The 14,280-nt window shown below is 43.0% G+C and overlaps 2 protein-coding genes across 3 annotated transcripts in view; one reads left to right on the forward strand and one right to left on the reverse strand.

The window, feature by feature from the left end:
* Positions 1-7,298, reverse strand: part of atg3 (autophagy related 3) — a 10,553-nt gene extending 3,255 nt beyond the window's left edge. The window contains exons 1-9 of the mRNA XM_061227274.1: positions 7,070-7,298; positions 6,083-6,124; positions 5,579-5,628; positions 4,600-4,670; positions 4,055-4,162; positions 3,591-3,640; positions 3,087-3,171; positions 2,938-2,969; positions 2,253-2,408 (exon numbers count right to left, since the gene is read on the reverse strand). Coding sequence (XP_061083258.1) covers positions 2,253-2,408; positions 2,938-2,969; positions 3,087-3,171; positions 3,591-3,640; positions 4,055-4,162; positions 4,600-4,670; positions 5,579-5,628; positions 6,083-6,124; positions 7,070-7,147 — 672 coding nt within the window. The 5' untranslated portion in view covers positions 7,148-7,298. The remainder of the gene's footprint in view (positions 1-2,252; positions 2,409-2,937; positions 2,970-3,086; positions 3,172-3,590; positions 3,641-4,054; positions 4,163-4,599; positions 4,671-5,578; positions 5,629-6,082; positions 6,125-7,069) is intronic.
* A 740-nt stretch (positions 7,299-8,038) lies between these two features.
* slc35a5 (solute carrier family 35 member A5) lies at positions 8,039-14,052 on the forward strand. Of its 2 annotated transcripts, none has more exons than XM_061226909.1 (7): positions 8,039-8,243; positions 9,552-9,715; positions 9,916-10,014; positions 10,238-10,371; positions 10,493-10,560; positions 10,675-11,449; positions 12,606-14,052. In XM_061226909.1, the coding sequence occupies exons 1-7, from the start codon at positions 8,143-8,145 to the stop codon at positions 12,672-12,674; spliced, it is 1,410 nt and encodes a 469-aa protein (XP_061082893.1). In that variant the 5' UTR covers positions 8,039-8,142; the 3' UTR covers positions 12,675-14,052. The 2 variants fall into 2 exon arrangements, with proteins under 2 accessions (XP_061082893.1, XP_061082894.1); XM_061226910.1 differs by lacking the exon at positions 8,039-8,243 and adding an exon at positions 8,275-9,339.
* Positions 14,053-14,280: the final 228 nt, after the last annotated feature.

Here is a 14,280-nt window from a genome sequence, read left to right on the forward strand (position 1 = left end):
AAGCCATCAGTTCCAAAAACATTTATGTTGGTCTCATCACTCCAGAGTATAGAGTCCCAGTAGTCTTCATCTTTGTCAGCATGGGCCCTGGCAAACTCTAGGCAGGCTTTTTTGTGCCTGGGCTTTAGGAGAGGCTTCCTTCGTGGACGGCACCCACGCATGCCATTCCTCTGCAGTGTACGCCGTATTGTGTCACGAGAAATAGTCACCCCAGTTTGGCTTTCTACTTCCTTAGATAACTGGTGAACTTGCATGCTGATTTTCTTCGACCCTTCTCATCAGAAGACACTGCTGTCGAGGTGGTAACTTCCATGGACGGCCTGGACGTCTCTGTGAGATGGTTGCAGTTCCATCTTTTTTAAATTTTTGTATCACTTTTGCTATAGTATTCTGACTGATAAGTAAAGCTTTGCTGATCTTGTTGTAGCCTTCACCTTTGCGGTGTAAATAAATTATTTTCTTTCTCAGGTCTCTCGACATTTCTCTTCAATGTGGTGCCATTGCTAACAACATGAAATGGGAAGGGAAGTAACACCCTTTTATAGTCAACAGTCTGCTGGACACCTGTGTAATGAATAATGAGACTCACCTGTGGTTGATTATTGTTAAATTTGACATTTGTAGTGTAAAATTTAGCTTTGCTCCAGAGATTTTCAGTGGGGTGTATTCATTTTTGCATCACCCTAATTTGAGTAAAACTGAAAATTTTGTTCTCTAAGTTATATTATTAACCTTACTTACATGTTATAAGTTAAACAGATGTGACAGATTAAACAGATTAAAATGTTACTTTTCGAAGGGGGTGTACTCATTTACGCTGAGCACTGTATAAAATATTGTTGGAAAGCCAGCTGGTAACAGATCAATACTACATGCACCTGATTGGTCAGAGAATAGTTAATTTTTTCAAAACCGTGCAGTAGGCGGAGTGAGGCTGAATTACTGAGCCACTCTTTCACATGTGATTAGAATATTCTTAATTACAATGCTGATGTAACGATCACTACTCTGCTAAATGAACGCAGAGGAGTTCTAGAACACGACTTCCAAAAAAAACTCCTCTACCCAGGGTTAATGTTTTGGATCAAAAGACCCAAACGTGCAAATACTGAGGGCTTATGAGCAAGGACTTCGGAATGGAGGCTAGTTAGCAAGAACATCCCCGCACAAAGAAATCCTGTTAGCGTATTAATAGGAGAACAGTGAATTTCCTAATGCAGGGCTCCATGAAATGGATTAGATTTATTTATTTATTTTAATGAAAAAGAAATATGATCTATTCAATATATTTCGCTATTGACGATATAAAAACAAAGGCCTACATTAGAACCAATATGTCTGCCACACGTCTGTCTTATCACCCCTTTTAATTTGACAGTGGGTTTATAGATTTGGCTCCGTGGTGCGATTCTAATTAAATCTGTTCCAAACCAAGCCTGCTCCAACTGCCATTGTATACATTCACGTTCATCGCAAACAACAGTCATTTCACCAGCAACCTTGATTACCTTCCAGTTCCCCTGCTTTATGAACTTGTCCTCAAGTTGCTAGAGGTCATCCCTGGCACATCCTAACGCATAGCTCACTCTTCTTCACGGACTTAACACTACTTAACACTACCTCTAACAGAGTGGGAATAGTCATTCATGATTATGGGCAATTTCTCAGCAGACGATAATGGAAGCTATTGTAGGAAAGCTGCACTGAATCTTCTCACAGCTTACAATCGGAAATGCACCTCTGTTGAAAACACAGGGGGTGTGATATTGACACAGGTGTTGAGGACTGGATATTACATTACATCACATCTTATCCAGAGCGACGCACAACAAAGTTTGAATCAAACCGAGGGACGAGTGCATTCAGGACCCTAGAGGAAAGTAGGAGGAGTCCTAGGACACTCACATAAATATAATTAGAACCCTTGAGCAGTACATTAACTTCCTCACTAGCATACTACGGTTGGCCACCCAGAGTTCTACTATAAATATTACATTATTGGCATTTGGCAGACGCTCTTATCCAGAGCGACGTACAGTTGATTAGACTGAGCAGGAGACAATCCTCCCCTGGAGCAATGCAGGGTTAAGGGCCTTGCTCAAGGGCCCCAACGGCTGTGCCGTTCTTATTGTGGCTGCACCGGGATTCGAAACCACCGACCTTGGGGGTTCCCAGTGATGTGCCTTAACCACTACGCTACAGGCCGCCCTGTACATAAGTGCTCTCGAAATCTACGAAGGCCAGGCGAGTACCTCATCATAGCCGAAGAGCCAGAGGCGGGGAGTCTGGTAGTACTTGTCGTAGGTGATGTAGAGGTCGTAGGTGCGGGTCTGCAGGATGGCGTCCTCCCCCCCCACGTCAGCTTTGGGTTTACCAGCCTCCACCACCTTACTGGTGTCCAGAGTGGCCTGCAGGGGGCAGCAGAGAGGGGTCTGAGAGCACAGCAGGGCCCAAGGGTGCGTGTGTATTTAAGGCCAGTTTATAGTCCAGTGACAAGAGTGTGGCTTGACTGAACTTCCAGAACATTCATGAACTATTCTGTGGGGGTCTGTGTGAGACCCAGGACCCGGGCTCAGGCCTTATTGAGTCAGGCCTAGGCCCACCCAGAGAGGAGTGGGGGGGAGCTGGGGCCGGGCCCAGGCATTGGAGGACGAGGAGAGCTGGATGTGTGTGTGGTGCAACATCACCAGAGGGACTGAGCGACACACGCCCCAGCGCTGTATTGTCGCCCGACATTGTCCTCAGCAAAAGGGACAAACGCACACCAGTCGCCTAGAGTATAAACCGCATAAATGTGGCATTGGATGTTGTCAAGGCATAGTGATGCTCTGTCACTGGACTATAAACTGGCTTTTAAGGCTTGCCTTTACCCTAATTGTGGCCTACATGGAACAGTACATGTGGAATACAGGGAACAGGGATGTGAATAAACTCTACCTCATCTTCCAAGAGTCCGCTCTCCTCGTACTCTGTAAGGATCATAGGACAGAGTTATTTTTTCGTGATTTTATTAATATGAGATTGGTTTTCACATGCGGCCCTGGGAAAGAATCCAGGTGGGTTTTAGATTCAGGTGATATACGTACCCTCCATGTCAGCTGCCTCTCCTTCCTCATCTTCATCCTCATCGTTTCCACAAGCGCCCGAGTGCACGTTCATGTTCCTGTTGTCCTGAAAACACAGCGAATACCGTCAACAACTCCACAACCAGAAATATCATATTTTAATTCTCAAATGCATAAAAAATGTTCTACTTTAATAATGATTCAATGAAATCAAGCAGGAGGACACTTACTAAATCCAACTTTTCCCAAAATTATTTCCAACAATAATAAGTGTCACAGATAGACAATATTTAATCATTGGTGAACATATTGGGGGTATCCCTGACCAAAAAAGAAAACGACATATATTTTTCTACATTTTTAACAAATATTTTTCTCTGAGCAATTCTATTAGGATAAGAGTTATAATAGTTATAATGCATTTTATCTTTTTTTGAGCATTTTATTTCAATCAGACATATCGGACTGTCTATACGTGTCAATTTATGTATAGCCTTTATCAGTATGTGATGTTTTTAAGCCCACCTTATTGTCCAATGTGATTTCCCTTACTGTTTCTGTTACGCCCGCTACACCTGTGAGGAATACAGACAGACAATCTTCATCTTTGCACTTCATAATTCACAGGGGAAGCAGTAATTATAACAAGAAAAGCAAAATGACACTTTAGCCCCGCTATCAAACTTTCAACTTGCAGGATTCTCACCCCAAAAACAGTTAACCCTTTTAAGGTGTACGATCATAAATATGCAATGAGAATGCTCTTAACTGAACATTCTAATGCTGATGTAACAATCACTACTGGTGATTGAAAGCAATGGAGTTCTAGAACACTGACTAGTATTATTATTATTATTTTTATTTTTTAAACATGACAAAACACCTACTCTTCCTAGGGCTAAGATAGGCACAGTACAACTCTGTCCATAAAGTGAAAGATGTGGAAAAACAGCAACGACTGAGCAGCCGCCAGGTGGAGTGGAACCCACCTGAATTGTGATAGGTGTCCACCCATCCCCCGTCCCCGTCGTCCTCCTCGATAATGGCTTCCAGCTCGTCGGAGTATTCCATCTGTTTACACCGCTTGTAGCACGGGACTGCACGAGAGAGACTACAATCAGCCATTTCCTCACTTCTATCATCATTTAGGTGATTTTTAAGCAATTGTCCGTTTAAAAGCTCCCTACAGTATAGTCTGCAAGATTGAGATCTCTCGGCGTTTTATATGCAAAGTTAAACACGGTTCACCGTGTTGGGCCAGTACAAAGTTCCTTAATCACAGAGAATGTAAAAACCCACGTTACACATACACCGTGTACGTTTTTGTTTTTTTAAAAAGCTAATACCCTTATTGGATGTAGATTCTCTTTTAATGAGAATGTCACTATTACTGCAGATGTAACACAGATTCAATGTACTTCTGCCTATAATCAGGACTAGTCTTCACATGTTTTATGTCTGAGAGAGGCCTTCCCCACAGAGGATCAGTACAGTATGTTGTGTAACCTACTGCACGCCACACAGCAGGCCTCACCATTCCGCGTCAGTAAGAACTGCTTGTCTTTGGGCAAATACGGCTTCACCTTGGCCTCCTCGCCCGATGCCCTGCCAGAAGAAGAATGGTAAATGGCTGGCATTCATATACAACGCCTTTATCCAAAGCGCTGTACAATTGATGCTTCTCATTCACCCGTTCATACACACACTCACACACCAACGGCGATTGGCTGCCATGCAAGGCACTAACTAGCTTGTCAGGAGCAATTGGGGGTCAGGGACACTTCGACACACCCAGGGTGAGATCGAACCGGCAACCCTACGACTGCCAGACGACTGTCTCCCCAAGAAGAAGAAAAAAAATCACAGGTCTTTTTTTTATATGCCAGTAGCGAAATGAACATAGATTATTCTTCAGGGCTGTAATTTCTACATGCCACCTGATACAGATGTAAATACCCCGAAATTAAAGCTGACCGTACTTTAACCTCACATTCTTCTTTTCATTTGTAATCCAATGTGCTGGAGTAGGCTATAGAGTCTACACGACAGAAATCGTGTCACTGTCCAAATACTTAGGCACTGCACTCTATACCCTCAGCGAGCACGTTATTAGGTAGACCTGTACACCAGCTTGTTAGTGCAAATATTTAATCAGCCAATCATGTGGCAGGAACTAAATGCATAAATGCATGCAAACGTGGTCAAGATGTTCAGCGGTTTTTCAGACAAAATGTCAAAATGGGGAAGAAATGTGATCAAAGTGACTTTGAATCGTGGAATGATTGTTGGTGCCAACAGTCTCTCGAGGAGAAAGCTGACAGGAAGGTGACAGTAACGCAAATAACCACAGTGATATGCAGAAGAGCATCTGTGAACACACAAAGCGTCAAATAAACTACAGCAGCGGAAGACCAATGAGTCCAAAATTCTCACCCCAAAAAATCTAATGAATACCTAATAAAGGGCTCAGTGGGTGTATATAATACAAATACACACACACACACACAGCTCACCATTTCCATGTGGGGCAGTGGTGAACTAAATGGTCTCCTGCGGCCACAAACTGGACAGAACGAGAGAAAGAGAGAGAGATTGTGGTGAAAGCTGAACTCCGCAGGCCGTTCATGCACAGGCGAACAGTGCCGAAACTCGGACACCGAACGTATCAATTGAGATTCTATACTCGCATTTCACATTATAAGCTCTATCGGCTCTGTGATTTTACATTACGACAATTTTACATTCGATAAGTGGGCCATTTACTGAGTTTTTCAAAAGTGTTCAAAGTCAAACATTTAAATGTACTTATTGCTTCAGTGCAATGTAATGTAAGATTGTTTCCGGATGTCGCTTTTATTGTAACTTACGTATAAGACAGTTCACCTTATGTTGGCAGCGTGATTACACAGATCATGCGTTTACCACTATGAAGGGCTGAATTTTCATGAGGTAACAACTGCGCTTCCAGTGATGCAAAATCAACATCCGATGAGCCAATGCACGGGCCATTTCCTCACCTCCTCTGGTGTGATGACACCCGTTTCCTTGAACTTCGATTCCTGGGGAAAACAAAACCATACAACAGATCATTCATCGAATCGATATTCTATGTAAACGCGAATTTAGATCACAACACAACCATGCTCTGTTGTAACCACTGCTGAAAAAAAAAAAAAACAGTTCAAGATGGGTTTTCAAATGGCTGGTTTACCTGTACAGACCAGCGCCCAGCTCGACATAGTTTGACCAGTTCAAGCTATGTTTTGCAAACTTACAAGTTATACCAGTTCAACTCAAACCCAGCTATACGAGTTTATGACCAGCTCAATTTTAAAGATGGTCAAGTTGGCATAGCTGGATTTTACAGCAGGGTCATATTCGACGAAACATTGTAGCTACTACATCGCAGAAATTAACCGATTAGCGTATCGACGTTTATAAACATTCGAGGGGCAACTTCTCTGAAATGGGACATTTCACACGAAATGAAGAAAATGTCTGACTTAAGCCAACAGCCACACAGACTTATTCCATGTCATACATGACAAGAATTTGGTATCACTTCCTAATCCGGGGTTGGGAGGCCAATTGTGCAAGTCGTTTTTGCACATTTGGCCGTTTGAAAGGTTTTAAATTGACAAACGACAAACCAGGTGAAGAACTGAAAAAGTAGCCTCAACAAAATAGTTGCTGCTGTAAAAAAATGACAAGCGAAAGAACATGTATTATATTTGCTATGCAGGCTAAAGTGAACAGCGTGTATTATGAATGAGATAGTGAACTTTAATGAATAGCTAGTGAGCTCCTCTTTAATTTATAGTTAACGGTAGCTAGCAAACCGCCTTAGCAGTGTGCTATCGCAACCCCATAGTAACCGGTTAGTTACACGAACTAAAATTAGTCAGCTAGTACATCAGACAACCAATTTCAACAACACTGTCGTGAAATAACCTCCCAATCATGGTTGGCCGCTAACATTAGCTAGCTAGCCAGCTACGGTTTACCTTAAGTACTGGCGTGAGAAACTCAGCCACTCCAAGAGCGGTGCCTTTCACGGAATTTATTACGTTTTGCATACTCATAGCTAGCTAGCTGGTGGTCTTTCGTGTCACAGACGATAACTGTCAATCTTCAGTTTGGATACGGTTTATCGCTAACTATATTTCTCTTTTGCAAAACCGAAAGCTGTTTACTGATCCCACCAGCAGTTGGCTGACCACATGACCTCTGTCATCTGACAGTCACTTCCGCAACTCATAGCTCTCTTCTCGCGTTATTTGGATGTTTTGCTCTTACCTTGGCTAATGCTGGGGTGATTCGATTTACGTCTTGTGAAAACATTCTTAATGAATGTTAACATGGACATGGTTATTGGCTAACTAAATTATGGCAACTTAGTGTGATACCCATTATAATAACTTGGGTATTTGTACCTCCTGGCTGAAGAATTGTTCTGATTAGCCAGGGGGAGCAGTGAGTTGTACTTGGTTGCGCAAACAAGTCACAAACCAAAGTTCATTGCAATGCAGTGAGTCGCAAATCAAAGCATCTGGAAACTGAGACTGGAAATAAGTACTGGGGATGATTTTCATGTATCCAAAGTTAATTAACTTCTAATTTAACTGGATCTTGAAATATGTACTGCGGATTGACTCAAAATATACACTTGATGAGAGCATACACAACACTGTCTGTTCATTGTACTTTAAATGAACTTTGAAGTTTTACAATCCGATAAAATAACCTTTGTGTAAGGGCCACAAATGAGGTGTAATACATGTATACCGTGTGTATGGCACGCAATGACCTTTTCTTCCTTTCCTTTCCTTACGCCTGGAAGGCAGCAAGTTCACCTCAGTCAACCACAGACTCTGTGCATACTACTTCGCAGGAAGCTTTTCTTTCATGTATTTTGAAACAAATATAGCTGTATCTACGTTACTGAGCTAGCTAGCTAAAGCCATCGCAATTCGTTTTCCTGGTCCACAAACTGCTGCCTGAGGGACCGAGAGTACTTTGGAATTTGATATCAGAAGCCAAGAACACGTTTCTCAAAAGGTGACGTAGCGTTAATTCAATGAATACTGCGCATGTGTTCTCACAGTATCACAATATTGAAGCAGGAAGTAGACGTGGGTATGAGGACAGCTGTGTTGTGCAAGACAAACGGAGGGCCAGGTACATCACAATTCACTTAAGAGTCACATTATTGTTTGTGTTTGTGTTTGTGTTTGTGTTTGTGTGTGTGTGTAGGGGACGCTGTACATTAGTCAATTTTGTAATTTTCCATGTTAGATCTGCGTTTGGTTGCAATAGCCTATATCGAGCAAGCAACGACGCTAATCAAAGTTCGTAATAGCTGGTTGGATCGTATTATTATTATTATTATTATTATTATTATTATTATTATTTTATTATTATTATGTTTGTGTGTCATGGACTCATGTCGTATTGTTAACACCATTAGTATGTCAGATCTAAAATCACCCATATGTAAGAGTCTACAACTTCCACGTAAGAAGTTGACTCGTACGTCTTACATCTACGGAAATGTTCCCAAGTCAGCTGACCGTAACTAAATTCCTAACTTACCTCACACTTAGGTTCTCATTAATTTGGGGGGTGATTTTGTATTCTGACTAATGTTAGCGTTGGCGAGAAATAAAACGGTCATGGATGCAAACTGGTTTATTAAAACCCCTTGGAGCTAAAATAAGTCTGCAATTGTAGCAATCTATATTGCGTATAAGAAAATACACATCACTAGATTCAAAATTATACGAACATCATAAATGTTGCATTAACGAATTCTTGAAATAATGTTCTTCAGATAATAGATTTGTTTTGCCTTTTTTGTGCCACCGTTGTTAGCAGTACTCCCCTCGTGTAAAATCCAGCTATGATCAGCTTGAAATACCATCTATCATCAGTTTCAAAACCTAGCTTAAGCTGTTTTTGTTTTTGTTTTTTTCTGCAGGGTCCAGCAACTATTTAAGTAGCCACATTGCTTCTCTGTCTTGTCATTGGTGGACATTTTGTTAGCCACGTTAGTCATTATTGCCCAATAAGAGGCAGCTCACACCAAACGCACTTTACCTGCTTGGTGCGCTCAGCCTCGCGCTGCCGGGCACCTCGCTAATTTTAGGTGTTAAAAAAAAAAAGTTTTCCTTTTTTTTCTGCTGTCAAATCGCATGGAAATGGAGGCGGGGATTGATGTTGGATATTTAGGCTATGGTTTTGTCACTAACTCTCCAAAATCGCAAAACGCGATGCCGTAAGTATGTTAAGAATGCTGACAATCGACAGAGTGCGATTGCCCAGTCACCGCAGACAAGTTGCGTCCAGCCCCTTTTACGGAGGCGTCAAGTCGTCACGCACGTAGTGCCCCTCGCATTTGGTGTGAGCCGCCTCTAAAGGGCTCTAAAGCATTCCGTGACTGTTTGGGTAGCTATACCCGATAATGCGATTTTGTGCCTTACACTGCAGCCCTCTGTGTTGGAAGCGGCCCCGTCCCGCCGCGATGGCCTGCCGCGTTTGCCCACGATTCTGCGTCTGCTCACGATCCTCAGCCTACACCCTGGCGCTCGGCTTCGGGTTCGTTACTCTGGGCACCAGTCGCATCCTCCTCCTGAAGTTCTCAGCCAATGCAGGTAATGTCCTCTTCTGGCGTCGTGGCTCCATGCAACCTTTTGCTGTCCGGCTGCAGTAGTTTTCCTCACAATTATTTCGTAATTTTCCAAAAATGTTTTTGAGTAATTGGAAAGGATGTTAAGTAGATAGAAGGAATCTGAAAGTCTTTTTTTTTTTTGTTGCTTTAATGAATTAATTTTGGTATTCTCTGTGTTTGCAGAAGACAAATATGACTACCTTCCTGCCTCTGTGAATCTGTTTGCAGAGGCCATTAAGCTGGTCTTCTGTCTGCTGATGTCCTTGAGGGTAATGATTCAGGGTACGTATGGGAAGGTGTACTAATACAATTCAAGAATGGTACTTTGCTTTTGCTTTTTTAAAGAAATCAGATGCTACACACAGCCGTGGTGTGACCATATTCAGTTACAGAGCTGTCCCACTGCCACAAATAATTCCCTGTATATGTATACATGGTATGTTACAAAAGAGAAACCTATATGCAAGATCGCATTGTTTCCCAAACTTGAATGTCTTGTTTTCAGAAGGCCGTTCATACAAAGAATGGGGTTGCACCTCCTGCACTGCCTTCCTCAGTTACATGAAATGGTCCATTCCCGCCTTCCTCTACTTCCTGGACAATATGATCATCTTCTACGTGTTGACCTACCTGCAGCCTGTAAGCCCCTTCCTCGTGGACCTTCTCTCAGTGCTGGTGAAACGTTTCGTGCCACCGCCCAACCGCCCCCCCCCCCCCCCCCCACGTCCTTCATTCTGATTTCCTTTTGTGTCTCACCCAGGCGATGGCAGTACTGTTTTCCAATTTTGTCATTCTGACCACAGCGGTGCTGTTCAGGATTGTGCTGAAGTGAGTATTGACAGGAGGGAGCGCAGTGAAGGATTCGTACGGTCACGGTTCGCTTCTTTACTGATGATGTGGTCTACCACCCCCCCCCCCTCCGCCCCCCTCCACCCCCAACAGGCGGCGCTTGTCCTGGGTGCAGTGGGCGTCACTGGTGATCCTCTTCCTCGCCATCGTTTCCCTGACGAACGCCGCGGGCGGGAAAGGGCAGCACGACACCGCGGTGCACGTCCTCGCCCAACACTCCGCCGCGTCCAACAGCTGCCTGTCGTTCACGCGGCTGGAGGCGGAGCAACGGCGCCACGGCAACGGCAGCGGCTGGGCCTGGAGCGAGGGTCTCAAGGGCAACCTCAGCGGCCAGGGCCAGGGCCTGGGCCTGGGCCACGTCCTGCTGCTGCTGCAGTGCTTCATCTCCTCCATGGCCAACATCTACAACGAGAAGATCCTCAAGGAGGGCGACCAGCTGACCGAGAGCATCTTCGTCCAGAACAGCAAGCTGTACGTCTTCGGCCTGCTCTTCAACGGGCTGACGCTGGGCGCGCAGCCGCACTCCCGCGCCCTGGCGGCCCACTGCGGCCTGCTCTACGGCCACAACGTCTTCTCCGTGGCGCTGGTCTTCGTCACGGCCGCGCTGGGCCTGTCGGTGGCCTTCATCCTCAAGTTCCGGGACAACATGTTCCACGTGCTGACGGGCCAGATCACCACCGTCCTCATCACCTCCCTCTCGCTCCTCCTGTTCGACTTTCGGCCCAGCGTGGACTTCTTCCTGCAGGCCCCGGTGGTGCTGCTGGCCATCTTCATCTACAACCGCAGCAGGCCGGGGGACCCGGAGTATGCCCTGCAGCGGGAGAAACTGCGGGTGATCAACGGGGAGGTGTCCGAGAGAGCGCTGGGGGTGAGGAAAGGCTCTTGACGCCGAACGTCAAACGCTGTCAAACCGGTTTTCTCAGTTCCTCAGGCCGAGGCGCTTTGTTTTTGCGACTCCCTGCATTGCAATGAACGCGAGGGTTAGTGACAAACGGTGATCGAGCCTCTGTTTGCCCCCTCTCTTGTACTTTCAAATGCTAGCCTGTAGAGGGTGCTGTTAGCTCAGCTACATGCTCACCCAACTTTAAGCACATGTGCACTTTTGTTTTTTTTGGTTTTTTTTTGTAGCTGTGCTTGACGGTGTTGCCAAAAAGCTGCAAGCCCCTCACAGGCTTTCGAGGAGGTGTTTGTATTTAGCAAGTTGCGTGAGCATTTTGCTAAACTGGCATATAGCCATTACAGATTTTTACCCTTTAACCCAGGGGTTCCCAGACATTTTTCTGATGCAACCCCAAATTAATGTTTACAAATTTCAGACGCCAGCACCCCACCCCCACACACACACACGCCGATTGCCTAACACCATTTAGCCTTGAGTATTTTGATATCTATGGGCAATATACTACAACCTCTTCTGTTATTCCAACGTGTACTAGCCAACATTCACATATATCCCCCAAATTTTGAGACAACCCCATCCTCAAATTGGGCAACCCAGTATGTGGTCGTGACCCATAGTTTGGGAACCCCTGCTTTAACCATTTGAAGAATGTTCTCGGAGTTTCTAGGAGGATTGCTTTCAATTACCAGTAGTGTCAAAGGTCCCACATTGTGGAAAATGACATTTGACATTTGCTCTGTGAATTATATACATAATTTCCAACATGCTTTTATTGAACAAATTGCACATGAACAGCCAATAAATTTAACAGAACATAAATTAAAATAAATTCTATTCATCACAGTTCAAGCAGTCTTTTGTGATGTGTTTATCTCGCATGTTCATATTTCGATGATGATAAATATACAATATGTCACGTAGCCCTACTTAAAACCCACACAAACATTTTTTTTTAAATACAACACTGAAAATGTGTACAATATGGGACCTTCAACTAATCTTATACAAGGGTTAAAGCTACGCAGTTCTGAGCAGTTTTTTTAAAAATTGTATATTATCAGGACAGAAACTATATTCCCGCTTGAGTCAGTAAAATCTGAGTCCATATTTTCATGTGTTTTAGGACGGCGAAGAGCTGGTGAGACTGACAAAGCCGTACACGGACAGCGAATCAGAGGAAGAATCTCTCTAACACTGCAGACCAGTCTTCACAAGAGCACATTTTACTTTGTGTACGTCCTCTCCGTTCATAATGAGGGGAAATCAAAATGAGCGAGTTTCAAAACGCCCGGCTGTGATCGACTTGCCAGCGCTTAGAAAACTTAGTTTGCTCAGCTGTTGGATGGCCCATGATAAGTGCGTTTCGGACATGCTCAAACCGAACTTGAACTTTTTTTCCAAGTTACCGTTTTCAGTTTCAGAATCTTTACACTAAAAGGGAGAGCACTGATTATTCTACGCAAAGTGCAATTGGCAGAGTTTTAAGCTACCACCGGTTTTTTTTTTTTTCCTTTTTTTTTTTTTTTTTGCTTTGCAAGAACTCAACCGTTCTTTTTTCATGCTGGGGAAATACTGAGGATTTGAATCTGCTTATGACATCCCAAGTATTTTAAATGAGGTATTTGGAATGATTGCACAACTAATAATGACTGCTGTGCTCATGTACATATTTTGTCCAAAGTGCCATACATTAGTGAATCAATGCTCTTTGCATGTTTGCATATTTTCGAAACAACGGGTTGCTGTTACATAGATTAGTGTAATGCACACTTGTTTTCATGTTTTTAATTGCTTTTGACTCATTTTGGACAAAGCCATTTGCAACAGTGATATAATTTGATAACGATTTTAATAATGCATGAACTTGGTTCTTAAGAGACTCAAAAGTTAACATGGTAAAATATGTCTCGAGGGCTGAATTTTAAAACTCAAACACTGTTGTGGGAAAAGAGTTAAAAGCAAAACCAACTTGGAAAACCTGAAGAACAAGGAGGATTACTTGGATTTACACATTTTAAGTGAAGCAAGATGCCAATAAGAGCTTTTGTATCTCGATAATAGACTTTATTTTGTGGACTGGTATGTTTATTTATACTTCGGCGCATTTCCTGTAAGCTGTGCTTACTATGGGGGTGAGGATACGTGAAAGTACAAGATCATTTTAAAATAAATTAAATAATAAAATATAATTGATTATTTTTACCAGGGATTCCAGCATGCATCAGATAAGGTTTATACATGAATGCATACTGTATTCTGTGAAGGAACATAGTAGTGTTTTGGATGCACAGGAAATGTATCCGATTTCTAATAAGAAAATAATAACCAACAAATATTACTGACATTGTTTTAATTTCAGTAGTTAATTTGTAAAGTGTTCAGGGAAATGCATACTGATCTTATGGAGATAGTGTCTTTTTTTTTTTTTTTTTTATTTCTGGGAAAATTTGAATGGTAATTTTTATACACTAGGAACAAAGATCTAAAACGACAAACTGCCTGAAAAGAATGGGTCAACATTATGTGCAAAGTCTCAAATTCGATTAAAGTCTCACCATTTGATTAAGTCAGTAATTGCTGTTCTGTTGCGTAATAACTTGAACATAATAGCGTGACCTGATTGTACATTCTCTTTAGATGTACCAGCATTATTCTTTTATGTCGTTTAAATTAATACGAATGTTTGAAAAAGCAACCGGGTAAAAGACATGGAGTATGCGAGAAGCTATGAAACTGATTTGTACGCACTGTGTAGTTGGAGCCGTTGAATGCGTTTAAGCATCTTTGGAGACCCTTTG

This window comes from Conger conger, chromosome 17 (assembly GCF_963514075.1).
Source record: "Conger conger chromosome 17, fConCon1.1, whole genome shotgun sequence".
Taxonomy (NCBI): domain Eukaryota; kingdom Metazoa; phylum Chordata; class Actinopteri; order Anguilliformes; family Congridae; genus Conger; species Conger conger.